Raw genomic sequence first — 15900 nt, forward strand, 5'->3', positions numbered from 1 at the left:
TAGAAAGGCCCCAGGTGGATCTGTGAAAGGAAGAGTCAGGAAGGCCTGAAACAAGACCAAAGTATTTAAGCCTGGAGCCACTGACAGGAGCAAAGCACGCAGGTGGCAGCCAGAGCAGGGGACCCTCCAGAAGACAAGAGAGGTGACGACGGATGAGGTCACCCCAATCCAGACACCTGGGGGACACTGCGGGCGACAGCCTTCTCCAGGGGCGGGGCTCCTGCTCACTTGCCACAGGAGAAACCAGGGCCCCCGGCCTCCTGGGACTTGCTGTTCAACAAACAGACACAGGTAGGCCCCCCACCACCCCCAGGAGGCCAGGCAGTTGGTAGATGGGTCCAAGGTGCCACCAGGAGTCAGAGGCCAAAGGAAGCCTGGTGTCCGCTCCTGAGCCGCCAGGCAAGCACGTGTCTCTCCTCACTTCCTAAGTCCCGTCAAGCCCCACGGAGCTGGTCCACGGCTCCCAGCCTCCTGCCTGAGGCCAACTGCTTCTTCAGATGCTGGAACAGCCAACCCAGATTAGAGGAGGAATCTGCTTAAGGCTCAGATGGAGCAAAACCTCCCCACTGCAGAGGCTCCACCAGTTTCAGGGGCCCCTGCCCTCTCAGAGGCCCACAAGGGTCTCCTTGTTCCTCAACTCATTCACTGAACTTTAAAAAATACATTTCTTGGGTGCCAGCCACATGTCAGGTACTGGTCCGAGCACCTGGGATGTTGGGAGGACGAGAAAAGGACCTTCCCCACCTGGAGGTGACATCCCATCCTCAGACAACCCCAAAACCTGCAGGAGTGGCCCAGGAATTTGGTGATTCTGAGTTCCAACACGGGGCCAGGTTCAGGACCTACCGCCCCAGGGGACCCCAGGCCAACACTCCCTTTGTACAAGGAAAGGGGAATCATATTTAAAAGCGCAGACTGGAGAGTTCAGATGCTGTGAGGGGCTGTGGACTGGTGCCAGCTCTCTGGAGAAATCTTTGGCGGACTCTCCTAAAGCTGGACACACACACATTCCGTGACCCAGTGATCCACCCACAGGTGGTGTGCGCAACAGAAACGCGCACGTGTGCTCCCTGAAAGACACACAGTCACCCGTGGGGATGGATATTCCAGGATCCCCACAGATACCCAGATCCAAGGATGCTTAAGTTTTCTGCTAAATGGTGTCATGTTTGCAAATAACCTATGCATTCCCCGACCCCGCCCCGCCCCAGTGGACTTTATTCTTTTCATCAGTCCCGTTTTTTACTTTGATGAGCTCTGACCATCGTGTACACTGTAGAGCTGTCACATACAAGACACAGAACACCCTGCATTTTATCTTCCCAGCCACTGCCCTTCCCCCAGGCAACAGCGAGAACTCTGCCGCTCTAGATGGCTTCTCCTGTACTCGGATTTCAGTCAGAGCAATATATGTCTATGCATGGTGTTTGTTTTTCAAGGGTTTTAGAACCATCCAAGTTGTGTGCATTGGGATTTCTTCCCCTTTTGTTACTGAGTTGTATCCCATGGTATAAATATACCTCCCTTGGTCCACTCTTCTTTTGACAGATATTTGGTGGTTTTTTTTTTTCCAGCATTAATATTTCCCAATAACGGTGCCCTTTGGAGTGGAAGCAGCCAGAAGTTGAATTCTGGAACCACCGTTACAAAAATTTGTCACTGGGCAGGCCGCCTGACCTCTCTGTCCTTCAGCTCCCCCTTTCTGTAAAAGGGTTGGGCTAAGAATTAAATAAAACTGCGCATGACGTGTGGCTGCTGCCCTGTGCACCTGAGTACACATCAGCCGGCTGTGTTAACCACACCCACGAAGGGTCACTGGGACATGCAAAAAATAGTGGGGGTTTGCCCAGGTGCCCAGAAGTAGAACAGGTGCCGCCTTGTAGACTACTGGGTTTTAGAAATCTCTTCTAGATGTCACCAGGGGAGGGACCTCAGTCTACCTCCAATATCCACATCCAGAAAAGTCCAGGGCAGCTGGACAGGTGATACACGCCGTGCAGCGATGAGCTTTGCTTGGGTTGGGGACAATGAGTCTTGATGCCAATCAAAGCTTCTCCGGGGTGTTGGTGACCAGGGCTGAGAATGGAGCCGTCCTTCCACAGCAGCAGGAGGAAAAGCACCCGTCACCAGCGACTGCAAACACTGTGGAGGGATCCCGCTGTGGCAGGCCCCATACTCACTCCTGATAACCACGGAATCCTTGCTGTCGATGCGGTTATTACCGCCATGTTACAGAGGAGGGCAAACGCAGAGTCAAAATTAGAAAACAAGCCAGTCTTCCAAGGTGGGATCGGCACACCTGGCCCGCAGCTTCCTAACAAAATGCACAGGCACAACAGGAAGAAGCAAGGGACCGACTTTGAAGACTGATTGGCAAGAGAAATGCTCCCCACTAGCCATGGGTCTGCGGGAGACCCACCCGGCTGCAGGTTTCCTCATCCTGACCAGGGGTCAGGGGCCAGCCGACCTTTCCGCATTCTCCTAGGCCTCTGTGAGTGTCTCCTTGCTGTGAAAGTCTCTGCTTGCTCAGCTTCTGTGGCCAGCTTATCAGCAGGCCAGGCAGACTCTAGCACGCCCTCTGCCCTGTTACCCTGCACCCTGCCGGCTACTTCCTGCTCTACCACACTCTTCCTTCCACTCTCTCCCCGGTACAGGGCTCTCCTGCCTCCCCTGGGTAGGGCTGGGGCCTAAGGCCAGCTCTCATTCCATGCTGAAACACAAGGGCAACAGAAGCATCAACCAGGTCTCCAGGGAGGGGACCAGGGCAGCCCAGGGAAGGTGGCTGGGAGGAATGAGGTTTTCTGGGAGAAGTTGTAGGAGGAAGCCCAGCCCCCAGGGTGCAGCAGTTGGAGAGGGTGGTGGGCCTGAGCTGGCTCCTCCTGACTTATGAACCCTTCACTGTGCCTGGGCCCTGGGAACAGACAGAAGGGAGGTGGCAAGCAGGTGTCATTTTGTGGCTGTGACAGCTGTCACTTGTAGCCCCTCCGGGGAAATGCCTTCCCGGTGACACTCAACTACAGGTGCTCCTTATCTTACAATGGGACTACATCCTGGTGAGCCCGTCGTAAATTGAAATAATCAAAGCTCAAAATCACATTGAATATGTGTAATTCACCCAACACCACAGCTTAGTGATGCAGTCTGTGTACTACAAAGAACTGTTTCCTCCTGTGATGCTGCAGCCCACTGCCCAGCAACGAGGGGGAATGTCATCCTGCAGGTGTCACCAACCCAGGAAAACACCAAAATACATAATTCAAATCTGGTTTCTACTGAATGTACATCACTTCCACGCATCATAGATCGTAAGCTGGAGAACATCTGCACATTCAATTCTGTCTGATTTTCTAGATTTTATGACCTCAGGCATATTCCTCTGTGTCTCTGGGGCTTCTGTCACCGTTAAGGACATAGCAGTGATTTGCTAGAAGTAATGATCACTGCTGATATTTTAGGTGGCTCTCTGCCTCAGTCACTATTCTCTGTGCTTTTCCCACACACACAGTTTTGACAAGGTTAAATGAGACTGACCAATATAAAGGCCAGTACCCAAGAGGTACAAAGCCCTCAGTTAACATTAAGTGTTCTGAGGACAGCTAGGGACAATGGAAATGTCCTCAGCCCTTCAGCTGCCCACACTTCGGATTTTAACCATCCTATAGCATGGTCCTAGAAGGCACCCAGAGCTCAGTAAAATGGCTTGGGTTACAGGCACAACCAAGGAGTCCAGATAGTCTAGACACCTCTGATCTTTAAGGAACGTATCTTTAATACCCAATATTGTTTAAAAAGAAAACGTAAAGCACTGTATTATTATTGGGTGTTTTATTTGGTTTCAGTAGAGAAAATGGGTCACACTCAATTGAATGTGGAGAAGTTTACATGCTCAGGAAGGGAGGATCCAATCAAGCCCTGGCAATCTCTGCTCCAGTGGCTCTGAGTGTCAGTTCTGCTCTTGGTTTAACAGAGACACCATCTCTAAAGCCTGGCAGATGCTGTGGGCTGTTCTAGCTCATGGCTGGCGTGTGCTTCACTGGTAGTGAGCAAGTCTGAGTCCTGGGTACAGTCTGAAGACAATGGTTGGGCAGAGAGGAGCATAGAGTGGTGGACATGGCAGGGGGCTGGCTGCGGCGTGCTGGGCCGGGCAGCTGGCTAGAGAGGCCAAAGTAATTGATTTCCGTGGTGGCTCTCTTCTGTGGTCTGCCCGTTGACCAGGGAAGGGTCAGCCACGGTTCATCTTTCTAGGAAACACAAACTGAGTTTTTCTCCGGGTAGTACCTCCTCGGCCACTTCCTGCGGGTCAGATGAGGCCTTCCCCAGGAGGGGTTGGGGGTGCTTAGTCAGCAGATCAGATCTGCACATCTTCCGACGCCACCCATCCCCTCGTCCAGGTCAATTCTGGGGTCACAGTTTGACACTCACAGGGACCCAGGGGATGTCTGCAGAGAGGAACAACAGAAGGCAGGGGCGGTGGGGTCCTGGGTTTGGAAACGCGTTTCCCGAGCTCGGGGAAGAGCCCCCGGCCCTTCAAGACAGCTCCCAGGCCCCCAGCCGCCCCGGGGTCGCCCCCCCCCTTCACAGGTGATGGTCCTCCGCTTACTCTTTCGGTTTTGGGGTCTGTAAAGAGAGGGTGGAGATTCGGGAGGGGCGTGGTGCTCACCTCGGAGCGGCTGCGGTCCGGCTCCTCTGTCCTCCCGGCACCCCGCGCCTCGCGCCCCAGCATCGACTTAGAGCAGGGGACACAAACGGGACTCTTGGATCGTCCCTGCTCCTTCCTCGCTCTAGTGTGGTCCTTTCTCGCTCTAAAGCCTCGTGTGGTCGCGGCGCCCGGGTTTCCCGTCCGTGAAAGGGGACCCGATCGGCTGCGGACCCCTGCAGCGCCCGGCGACTCTGCCCGCAGCCCGAGGATGCTCCGCGGTGACCACGCCCCCGCCCCCCCCCGCGCGGCCGGGCGGATGAGGGGCGTGGTCTGCCCGCTGGGCGTTGCCATGGGGACGCGCGTACACAGGCGGGGCGGCCGCGCGGGGAGCGGGCGGCCAGCTGGAGACTCCGCGGAGCGCGGCCCGCGGCCTGGCCGCTGAGCGGGCTGGCGCTTACCGAGCCCGCGGGGCTCTCGGCCGGGAACTGGGCGGGGGGCCAGGTGAGTGCGGCTCGCCAAGGGGAACCAGCCCACGAGGACCGGGCTGGAGGGAGGAGGCGGGGGTGACTGGGTCCCCAGGAGCACCCAGAGGAGCTGCCCCTACACCCTCCCTTCCTCCCCAAGCGCAGCCACCCTGTCCCCCCCCCCCAGGTAGCCCGCCCCGGAGCCTTAGGCCACTAGGATGTCCAGGGGGTATGTCAGGGATTAGGAGGGAGCCCCAGCTGCCCGTGATATGGAGGACACCTGCCAGTGGCCAGAGAGAGCCTCTTACCTAACCTCCCCTTTCCAGGTGTCCCCTGGAGAATCTTCTGCATCTCCCAGGCCCCCTACACCTTTGGCCTTCATAGAAATTTAGCTTGACCCATCTTTGGCAGAAGGAGTGCAGCTCTTTGGCTCTTTACTCTGATCAGCGGCTCCACTGTATCAAGTAAAAGCTCACTTAGAGCTTAACACATTCCAGTTACTTTCTGCAGTGTTTTCAGGCAAGTGGGTGAATGCACGGGACAAGATTAAAGTGGAGAGACATCACCTGACCTAGACAGCTTTAAAAATAGAAGAAAGGTGGTTACCCATCAGAGATAAGGAAGTGGCAGACTAACTTGGGGGCATTGTTTTGTAATTTCATTTATTCAGTAAGAATTTGCTGCCAGGCATGGCAGCTCTGGGGGCTGGAGATAAAGTAATGAGCAGGAATTAGAGAGGACCTGAGATTTTTACCCCTATCTGCAAGTTAACAAACTTAATAGATGCTGGCAGAAGGCAGGAGACTCCTGGGCAAGAGATGGAGAACTTTCTTACTCACCGCACAGCAGGCTGTTCGAGCTTCCTGTGGCAAGCCCTGCCCAGTGAAGGCAGCTAGTGAGTCTGAGTTCCAGCTCAGGCACTCAGGGAACTCCAGTCTCATAAAGGGACTGCGAGCAAACCTTGGCCCTAGAAGAGGACATTACCTTTATGATATGCAAATTTGCCCCCTGCCCTGGAGGGAGACACTATCTCTAACCTAGTAGTTCCATGCAAGGGCCGGAAGTTCTCTCCCTGCCACTTAACTTCTGGGTGAACTTAACCTCTCTGAGTCTGTTTCCTCATCAGTAAAGCAGGGACAATACCTTGCAGGGTTGCTCTGAAGATGCAGAGTAATCATGTGTTCAAGGGTGACAAGGCCTGGCACTCATTAAGTGAAGACAGAGATGATGAAGAGAAGCAGAGCCGCCGAGAGCTGCTGCCATCACAGCTAGGTGATTATTACTTTTATCCTTAAGCCCAGCTACTTTGCATTTCAGCGCCTCTTCAGTTGAAAAGAAAAAGGAGGGACGTTGTTCTTCCATGTGACATTGATGTACGTGGACGTAGCTTGATCAGAATTCAAGCAGCAGATGAATTGTTATCAGCATTGTACGGACTTCTGGAGTCTCCAAAGCATTTCGAAAAAACACGTTTACAACTTATTCTGAAATGCATCAAAGCATAAGATAGACAGTGGTGTCTACTTTAAAGTTCTCTGTATGTTTAATATTTTCATGATAAAATATTGGGGTGGGGATAGGTGCAGAGTCCTGATCACGTGATCAAGCTATAACCTGTTACTTTAATTTTAGAAATCACTCTCTCTTTTTTTTTTCTAGTCAAGTATGTAAAGAAATGCAGGAATTTAGAAAGAAAGTATCTAATGCCTGCTTCATCAATGACTGGCTCTCTGCTGGTCAAGCTCTGTGGAAGCCTGGGGCTCAAAGTTTGAGAAGCCCAGGCTAACAACAGCATTAATGGCAGTAGTGCTAATCTGTGTGCAAAGTGAGCTCCGTGCCATTCTCCGAATTTCACATGTATGATTGCAGTTAATCCTCACCACACCCATTTTACAGACGAGAAAACTGGGGGGCACAGAGAGAATAAGTAACCTGCCAAGGTCACAGAGCTAGTCAGTGCTTGGTTAGAAATACTGACTGTGAATATGTCAGATAACTAAATTGATGAGTGGTGGGTGGCAGTTATCAGTGGGACTCAGGTTTGTCTGGGGGTTGTTCCAGCTGTGGTTTGTGCCCTGAGTGCCACAGCACATGTCTTCTGTTTATCAGACCCAAACTCTTCTACGTCAGACGGCACTGTCAGTTAGCCAAGACACTCCTGAAGAGATGCAGACTTGGCTTGGTGATCACGGTCAAGTCCGGGGCCCACGGCCGTCTGCGGACTTTCCCTTTGCTTTCAACTCGATGGGGATTTCATTCATTCTAAAACTGATACTGTTGAGCGGCCGGAGGGCTGCATGTTTCTAACAAAATTCTTTCTGAAAACCTCATACAGGAAAAGAAAAGAGAATGAAAGCCTATCTAAAGAGTGCCGAGGGCTTTTTTGTCCTGAATAAAAGTACCACAATTGGGAAGCATGAGGATTCAGACCTTGTTTTGGAGGTAAGAAGGCTCACCAGCTGCCCCCCACCCCGACCTCAGCCCCACGCCCCTCCAGCCATCCCCCGCACCCAGGGACTCCCACCTCTTGAAGCACAGCAGCCACAGCGCTCCTTGTGCTACCAAGAATCAATGTGGATAAGCCGAGCCCCTGAGCACGGGCAGCATGACAGCCAGTCTGTCCTTTGCTGAACACATCGTGGATGCCCCACTGAAAGGCCCTCCACAGCCTTCTGGGCCGATCTGGAAAGCAGGTGTGGAGCTGGTACGCTGACCTCCACCTGCTCTGGTCTAGGCCTCGCTCCCTTTTTTGGAGAGGTGGGTAACTGGGGATGGAACCCACAGGCACTTAACCACGGAGCCACATCCCAGCCCTTTGTAGTTTTGAGACAGGGTCTCACTAAGTTGCTTACAGCCTCACTGAGTTGCCGAGCCTCGCTTTGAACTTGCAATCCTCCTGCCCCAGCCTCCCAATCCGCTGGGATTACAGGTGTGCGCCTCTGCTCCTGGTCCCTCTTTCTCTTCTCAAAGCCCGTTGGGACGGTTCTGGGCCCCTCAGAGCCCACCAGGCTAAGTCCTGGACTCGGCCACCGCACCCTTTTCGTTGCATTTCTTTCTTGATTTAGCACTAGTTTGGTTGAAAGCCTCAGCTCATTGACAGTCAAGGAAGTTGGAAAAGAGAAAGGAATAATAAAAACAGCGGCTTTGCTCCTTTTTAAATATTGAAGGGGGTTAAAATATTAAAGTGGAAAGAGAAACAGCAGAATCCTCTATGCCTGTGGGAAGCGGCTCTCTCAGACTTGCTCAGCTTACATGCTCAATTCTTTCTTTTGAAATAATAATTATAGAGAGATGGAGTGTGTGCGGCAGCCAGTGATCCCCAGTGGATGCATATTATGTGAGTCTAACAATATCAGAACCAGGAAGCCGGCCTTGGTCCTGTGTGTGTGTGTGTGTGTGTGTGTGTGTGTGTTCTTATGTCATTGTGTCACACGTATAGGTTCATGTGTAGCAACTGAGTGGCAGCACCATAGGCCCCTTGTGGTACCCCTGGGTAGTCACAGTACCCGCCCCCATGCGTGACCCCAGCAACCACTCATTTAACCTCCACCTCTGTAATTTTCAGAGTGCTACATAAATAAAGTCACACAGTGGGTGACCTTTTGAGACTAGGGGTTTGTTTTTGTTTGTTTTTCCGTCGGCCTTTGAGATCCATTTAGACCGTCCCTGGGTCCTCCTGGTTGCTGGACAGCGTCCGTGTTAACCGTGCACACTCCAAAGCACAGTTTGATGGTGGCCAGTTTGAGGATTCTGTACAGAAACCGTCGTGTCCAGGATCTTGGTGGACATGTTTTCATCTCTCAGGATCAGTGCCCGGGAGCGTGAGGCAGGACCACATGGTAAATGCAAGAAGTCACCAGCCGGTTATCCAAAGTGGCCGGACTGTTTCACATTCCCGCCAGCGATGCGCGTGTGACTGCAGGCTCACTGGCCACCGTGTCGCCCTGCTGTCCCTGTGGGTGTCCTGGTCAGCAGCTGTGGCACCTCATGCTCTTGGTCTGCGTTTCCCCTGTGGCTAGCGAGGTTGGGCATCTTCTCCGGAACGTAGCTGCCTGTTCCCGTCCTCAGAGGTGAAATGCTCCTCCCTGCCTCGGGTCCTTCTCCTGGTTGGACGGCCTGAGCCTTCTCTGTGGGCTTCTGAGAGTCCTTGTCAGCTCCCTGGCTGTGACTGTCTCCTCCCGCCTGTGGCTGGTCTCTTCACCTCACAGGGGTTCTCACGGGCAAAGCTTTCGCTCTTGAGGAGGGGGACGTCTCCCCCTTCTCTGGCAGATCCTCTGGCGTCACCTGGGACACATCCATGTGCGCGTGAAACACCGAGGTCTCTCCGACGTTCTCCTCTAGCCGTTTTGACATTGTGTGTTTATATTCAAGTCTACACACGACTCTGATCCCTTTTGGTCACATCCTAAGTCCAGGTCGGTGTCCGTTATTTGGCCCTGGGTCGGCAGTCGCTGGAGGACCATTTCTTGGAAGAGCACCGTTGAATTGCTTTTGTACTTTTCTCTGAAGTCCTCTGGCTGCACTTGTGTGGGGACCATGTTGAGCTCAGTATCATGTTCCGTGGATCTCTGTGCCCGTCCCTGTGCTGACGTGAGGCAGCTGTGACCACAGCAGCTCTCCAAGCCTTCAACCGTCAGCGGGCTTCCTCCTGCTTCATTTCTATTTTTCAAAACTGCCTATTTTAGTTCCTTTGCTTTTCCATATAGATTATTAGAATGACCCTGTTTATATCTATAAAGCTTCTTGCTGGGATTTAGGCAGGAACTGTTTAAACCTGTGTTTAAAAACCTGAGAGGAATGGTTATCTAGACAATGTCATCTCCCGGCCGTGCATGAGGAGTGTTCTGTTTGTGGGGTCTTCTTTGATCTCTTTCTGAGTCTTTTATAGTCACAAGTCCTGGGCACATTTCATTAGATTTGTGCATAAGCATTTCTCTTTTGCCATTATTGATGGTAAATATATCATACTCTTAATTTTGGTTTCTACCTATCTATTGCCAGAATATAGAAATACGGGTGGGTGGGTTGGCTGGTTGGTGCATGCTCACAGGGTAACTTGCAACCTTAACTTTCAAGGGATTTGATATGTAAATAACCACATCATCTGCAAGCAGGAACAGTTTCATGTTTTCCCTCTGTGATCTCTATGCCTTTAATTTAACTTTCTTATAATATTGCAATGGCTAGGACCTCCAGTACTCTGTAGAGCAAGAGTAGTAGAAGTAGTGCAACCTTCATATCTGCCCTTTTCTCAATTTTCAGGGGACAGCATAATCTTCTGCCGTTAAATATGAAGTTAACTCCAGTGAGTTTGGAGAATGTTCCTTAACAAGCTGAGAAGTTTCCCCTGTGTTGCTAGTTTTCTGAGAGTGTTCATCATAAATTTGGCAGACCTACTTTTCACCCATGACATGGTCTCCCAACAAGGAAAAAAAGAAACCTGTTCGGTGACAAAGTAGTAAAAACAAAGAAAATGAGTTGAAGTTTCTTCTTAGCCCAAGAGTGAGATTTTAGGCAGTTCTACTTCCCATCTGGCTGAAGTGGGAGCAGGGACTCTCCATTTTGGGTCCAATGATGATATCAGAAAACTAATAATTTTTAAAAGTGCAGGCTTTGGTGAAGACAGAGCTGGGCTTGGGCTCTTCAGGCCGTTTTGCCGCTGTGTGACTTCAGGCAATTTGCCTCGTGGCTCTGGGCTCATTTCCCCACCTGTGCACCTCCCACCTTTCAGGAATGTGGGGATCAGTGAGAAAATGCATACAGAGAGCCGGGCACACAGCATGAGGAGGTGACACCGGGGTCATTGCTTATGGTCTCATAAAATGAGACAGAAGCATTCACAGGGGTGCACAGGACTGAGACGGGGAGCCCCTGATACTAACGAGCTTTTGGAAAGGGAACTGAGGAGGACAGTTATCATATAGACAGAAACAGACTTGCACTTGGGGCATAAAAATGATGGACTGCTTTCTCTTCCTGGGCCTCAGCTTTAAGGTAAGTCACCACCGTCAGCAGCGGTCACGGTGACCTAGGAAGGAAGCACCAGCTGCCTCGGGCTTGGGACAGAGGGCAGAGGAGTTGCCGGATGCTTGGCGAATGCATTTTTGATGGGTTCTCACATATTCCCTTCAACAAATTCTCTTCCCAGAGCTTAAATCAATGTGGGGAGGAGGCTTTCAGGGATGGGGGATGGTCAGTTTTAAGTGCCCGAATCTACATCATGGCAGCATTTTCCTGTTTTATAAAACAAGGTGAAAACTGCCATCTGCTGACTCTGCTGGGCCTTTCTCATTAGTCAAAGAATCAGGCTGGATCCGCTAGGGTCCCCCTTAAGGAACAGTTAAACAATCAATTGACCCTTTTGTGTTATTTGAGCCGTTAAAAGTCATCCCACTGCATAAAGTTCAAAAACCTAAAAAGAAAAAAAAAATCTGCCTTAAAATTACCCAGCAATTACACTTAGCAAATTAGAAAAAGATCATTGTTTTATTTGCCTGGGTGAGCCCTGAAGAACAGGGAGCCTGGCTCCCTAAGATTCCCACTCATTGGCAAGACTGACGTATCATTTTGATTGTTAATATCATGACATTTTGACGTTCTTGACATTTTCTGATTAAGGGAAATACACTTTGTATTTTTTTTTTTAATTGAAGAAAGAAAGCGCAAGGAAGAGAATGGGGGTCACTTGGAAGCAGGTGTCTCAGTGACGGTCAAGACTGGTACTTGCAGGGCTTGGCCTGCAGACCCCGCTGGACCCTGTAGGGACTTTGGTTTCCTAAGCCAATTGGAAGCCTGCTTTACCAGCCTGGGTTTTGCTCTTATCATTGCTTATTCATTCCACAAATATTTACCTGGAGCCTCAGCATGTGCAAGCCATGGGCAGTATCACATCGGTGCCTGCAATCAGCAAGCTTCCAGGATAGGGAGAGGGGGTCACAGGATCCCACGGAAGTCTGCATGGTTTTGTGCCAACTCAGGACTCTAAAGGAAAAAAAAATATGCAGAGCAAGGGGGAGCCAACTAGACAAGAAGGGAGGTGCAGGTGCAAAGGCCCTGGGGCAGTGGAATGTATGGTGAGCTCCCAGGACCGAAAAAAAACCCAGTGTGTCCAGAAGAAAGAATGGGAGGGGGACTGAGACAGCAGGACTTCCTCCTGCCAGGGAAAGGATTCTGTTCTTTACCAGAAGAGCACTGGAAAGAGAGCCCTGAACGAAGGGGGTGGCCTGCCTTTTGACAGCTAAGACTTCCCCCACTCGACACAGCTGCAAATCCCCTGCTGTTAACCTCCCTCAGTTCAGAGCTAAACCTTGTGATTTATAATTTTATAGGATTTTTTATGATTCATGAACAAACTATCATTTTTATAGTTGAATGTGAATATTATTTATTTATTTAAATTTCGCTTCAAGACAAGGGTCTTGCCAAATGGCCCAGGATGGCCTTGAATTCCTGGACTCAGTGATCCTCCTGCCCCAACCTCTATTTGCGGGTCTGTAAGGTGCCCACCACTGCACCTGATGCTTGTGACCATTATTTAAGCTCCACTGGAATCAGGGGCTCAGTTCTCCCAGGACCCGTGGCACCAGCCTGAGATTGTTGAATTACCCACTGGAGCTTGCTAAACCTGGACCTCAGATGTCCTGGCACAGTGGGTGGGCGCTGGGACCCATGCATCTGCCCATTTCCCTGTTCCCCGGGTGCCAGTGGGGTCCCCAGGGAGATGGTGCCAGGACCACCCTGCAGGAGCCCTTCCCCTGGCTCCTCTGTCCCCTGGGCCTTGCCTTCTCCCGTCCGACCTTCTCCCACCCCTTCCTATGTTCCATAAACTTGGCTTTGAGGGCTCACCTGCCCCACACTGGGCAGTCCCAGGAGTCCCCCCAAGCCTGCTCTGGGGGCACCAGCTGGCCTGGGCTGGACGGCGGACACAGCTGGGGAGGAGGTGGGCAGGTCTAGCGGGCTGCCTGCTCGGTGGGGGCGCCCCCTGTGGCCCCCCAGCCCTACTCTACGGCTCTCAGGGTTGGGAGCAAGGCAGCAAGTGGCCCACACAGAACCCACCAGGCACGGAGTTCTGTCCCCTGGCAGGGCACCTGTCACTCTGGGCTGCCTTTGAGGAAGGCACCCTGGACCCTGCATCGTCGTCTTTATTCTTGTTGTTAAACGATGCTGCGCAGATTCCCTTCTACTTCCTTATGCCCAGGACGGGCAGCGGCCTCGGACCTCGGGCGGATCCGCAGGCAGCCCTGGGCGCCGCCCCTGGGTCTCGCCCATCCCAGCGGGAACCTCCTCTGCCCTGATTCCAGTGGTCAGCGCCCATGGTGGCAATTCATGGGCCTCTTTCCCTCCAGCAGGTGGAGAGCTTCCAGGAGGAAAAAGTTCAGAGAAAAGAATAGATCATTCTCTCTCTCTCTCTCTCTCTCTCTCTCTCTCTCTCTCTCTCTCTCTCTCTCTCTCTCAAAATCTGAACATCTTAAAATTTGCCATCTTGACCATTATGCCTCTGGGGCATTAAGTATACTCACATTATGGTCCAGAAGTTTCTTGTCTCTGGAAACTGAAGCTCTGTGCACAGTGAAGAAAGACCCGTTCCTGTCTCCCCAGCAGGAAGCCACCACCTTCCTGACGGTCCTCCTCTGAGTCTGCCCACGGGGGCGGCTCATGTAAGTTGAATCCTGTGTGTTTGTCCTTTCGTGACTGGCTCTCCACTTTGCACAGTGATGTCCTCCAGGGCATCCACATTGTGGCATGCAGAGCTGCTCCCTTGTCTTTAAGGGTGACCACATCTTGCCTCTCCACAGACACTCGGGCTGCTTCCACCTTTTGGCTACTATTAATCACGCTGCTGTGAGCGTGGCTGCCCATATCTCTCTGAGACCCTGCTTTCAGTTCTTTGTGGTAGGTACCCAGAGGTGGAATGGCGAGATCACGTGGTCATTCTATTTTTGATTTGGGGGGACTGCTGTACCATTCCCACAGCTGCACCATTTTACCATCCCAGCAGCCGCGGAAGCGTTCAGCTTCTGCGCATCCTGGCCAACGCGGATCTTCTCTTTGTGAAAGAAGCCGTCCCGCTGGGGGGGAGGCAGAAGACCGTGATCTTTTGACCAGCACAAATAATACAAGCAGCTAAGTTCTCACATTTAGACTGAGAAGTAGGCTGTATCTCGCATGAGTTTGTACAGGTCCCTGTGTATTCTGTGCATGAATCACAGAATGGATCCCTCAAACCAATGCTGGGGGGTAGGAGCTCCTCTTGTTGCTATCCTCATATGCAGGTGTGCAGACGGGGCCGATGGTGGCTTAGCCAGCCCGTCTGAGCTGGAAGGTGACTTCCAGACCTGTCTGACTCAGAGCTTTGGGAGAAGGAAACTTCATACATTTGGCTCTGGGAACATCTAAAAATCTGCATATCTGAAATTCCTTGTGAGCTCATGGAGATAATAAGGTAGTCGATAATCCGGGGAATTCCTTACTGAGAAATCCTATGCACAGGTTAACAGTCCAACAGTGAACTGAGTTTTCTCCTCATTCTCCCGGAAGCAAGGAGCACAGGTGGCGCCCTCTATGGGGGAACTGGGGTAAAGAGGCGAGGGCTGGGGCTGGGCCGCGGCTTCCCACAGCAGAGACCTTGAGGCTGTCCTGGGGACCCTGAGAATCCTGCCTGGGTACCAGGGCCAAGTCCCCCCGAGAAGACCGAGCCTAGTGCCTCTTCAAAGAGAAACCTGCAGAGCAGGACAGGAAAGGGTGCCCAGCTGTACTGAAGCAGAGGCGTGAGTCTGGAGTGTTGGGAACGCTCTGGCTTGGCCTGGCGCACACAGGTAAAAGGTCACAGGGGCCAGGCTACGCGTGGGACTTGTCTGGAAGATGGAACCCCTCCCAGAAGGCTTTCCAGCTGGTCGAGAGTGGCTCACCTTTGTGATTTTGAGAGAGAACATGGGGACAAGGCAGAACGAGTCGGGGAACAGCAGAGTGGCCAACTGCATGAACCTGGCTCTGGATCACCTGCTGGAGGGACCCTGAGTCCGCCCTGGTGTGCGGCCGTCCCCAAGGTGACTCCCGAGTACGTGCCCTGGGGACAATCAGCAACTGTGCCGTGAGAGTGGAGATAGCACCTAGCCAGGGCTACGTGTGCAGTGAGTTTTGTTTTCTATTTGAACAACACAGATTTGTTTTCTCAAAGTTCCGTTCGTCAGAACCCTGGGTGTCCTCAGCTGGTTGTCCCAGGTCACCCAAGGCCAGATGGACGTGTTGCTGGCCTGGGCTCTTCTCTGGGGGTCTCGGGGGATAGTCTGCCTCCAGGGCCCCTCAGGCTGCTGGCAGAATTGGGTTCCGTGCTGTGACTGCGCCGGGGCCCCCCTCCCTTGCTAGCTGCTGCTTGGAGGTCATTCGGGGCTCCCAGAAGCTGCCCCCCTCTGTGGCTTGCGGCCCCCTTGTCTTCCAAGCCAGCAGCCGTGGCTCCTTCTGGCCTCAGCCGCTCTGGCCTCCCTCGCTCTGACGCCCCTCAGCTCCAGCCAGAGTTCCTTGTTTCTAAAGGCGCATGTGATCAGATTAGCTCCACTCGGCTAATCTGGGATAATCTCCCTGTTCTCAGGCCTCTGATGAGTGATCTTTCCTGGTCCTGCACAATCCTGCCTGTGGAATGCGGTGAATTCATGGGTCCCGGGACTGGGACATGGGTGTCTTCGAAGGGCCACATGCCTGCTGCGGTGACTGCAGTCTCTTGGCTGGACACTGACCGGGGGTGGGCGTCATGTTTAGAGGGATCAGTAGGGTCTGTGCCAGGGGCAGGGGAGAGATGCT

General features: G+C 52.4%; 2 protein-coding genes across 2 annotated transcripts in view; one reads left to right on the forward strand and one right to left on the reverse strand.

Moving 5' to 3' along the window:
- Nucleotides 1–3808: 3808 nt before the first annotated feature.
- On the reverse strand, nt 3809–14613 carry LOC144367888 (uncharacterized). The gene is made up of 6 exons (XM_078025339.1): nt 13623–14613; nt 11955–12084; nt 5412–6587; nt 4661–5183; nt 4423–4439; nt 3809–4241 (listed from the first exon to the last, which is right to left on the reverse strand). The coding sequence occupies exons 3-6, from the start codon at nt 5483–5485 to the stop codon at nt 4223–4225; spliced, it is 633 nt and encodes a 210-aa protein (XP_077881465.1). The 5' UTR covers nt 5486–6587; nt 11955–12084; nt 13623–14613; the 3' UTR covers nt 3809–4222.
- Fhad1 (forkhead associated phosphopeptide binding domain 1) overlaps nt 4994–15900 on the forward strand; it is a 98540-nt gene continuing 87633 nt past the window's right edge. Inside the window, exons 1-3 of the mRNA XM_078027743.1 lie at nt 4994–5140; nt 6254–6375; nt 7439–7545. Of these exons, the coding sequence (XP_077883869.1) occupies nt 6267–6375; nt 7439–7545 (216 nt within the window). The 5' untranslated portion in view covers nt 4994–5140; nt 6254–6266. The remainder of the gene's footprint in view (nt 5141–6253; nt 6376–7438; nt 7546–15900) is intronic.

The sequence above is a fragment of the Ictidomys tridecemlineatus genome, chromosome 11, assembly GCF_052094955.1.
Source record: "Ictidomys tridecemlineatus isolate mIctTri1 chromosome 11, mIctTri1.hap1, whole genome shotgun sequence".
Taxonomy (NCBI): domain Eukaryota; kingdom Metazoa; phylum Chordata; class Mammalia; order Rodentia; family Sciuridae; genus Ictidomys; species Ictidomys tridecemlineatus.

Excerpts from the sequence above, each read along its gene's own strand:
- LOC144367888 (XM_078025339.1), bottom strand. The coding sequence starts at position 5,485 with ATGAAGGCCAAAGGTGTAGGGGGCCTGGGAGATGCAGAAGATTCTCCA. Across the intron at positions 5,184-5,411 it reads ACCTGGAAAGGGGAGGTTAG|CCCGGTCCTCGTGGGCTGGT; the intron begins GTAAGAGGCTCT and ends TCCTCCCTCCAG.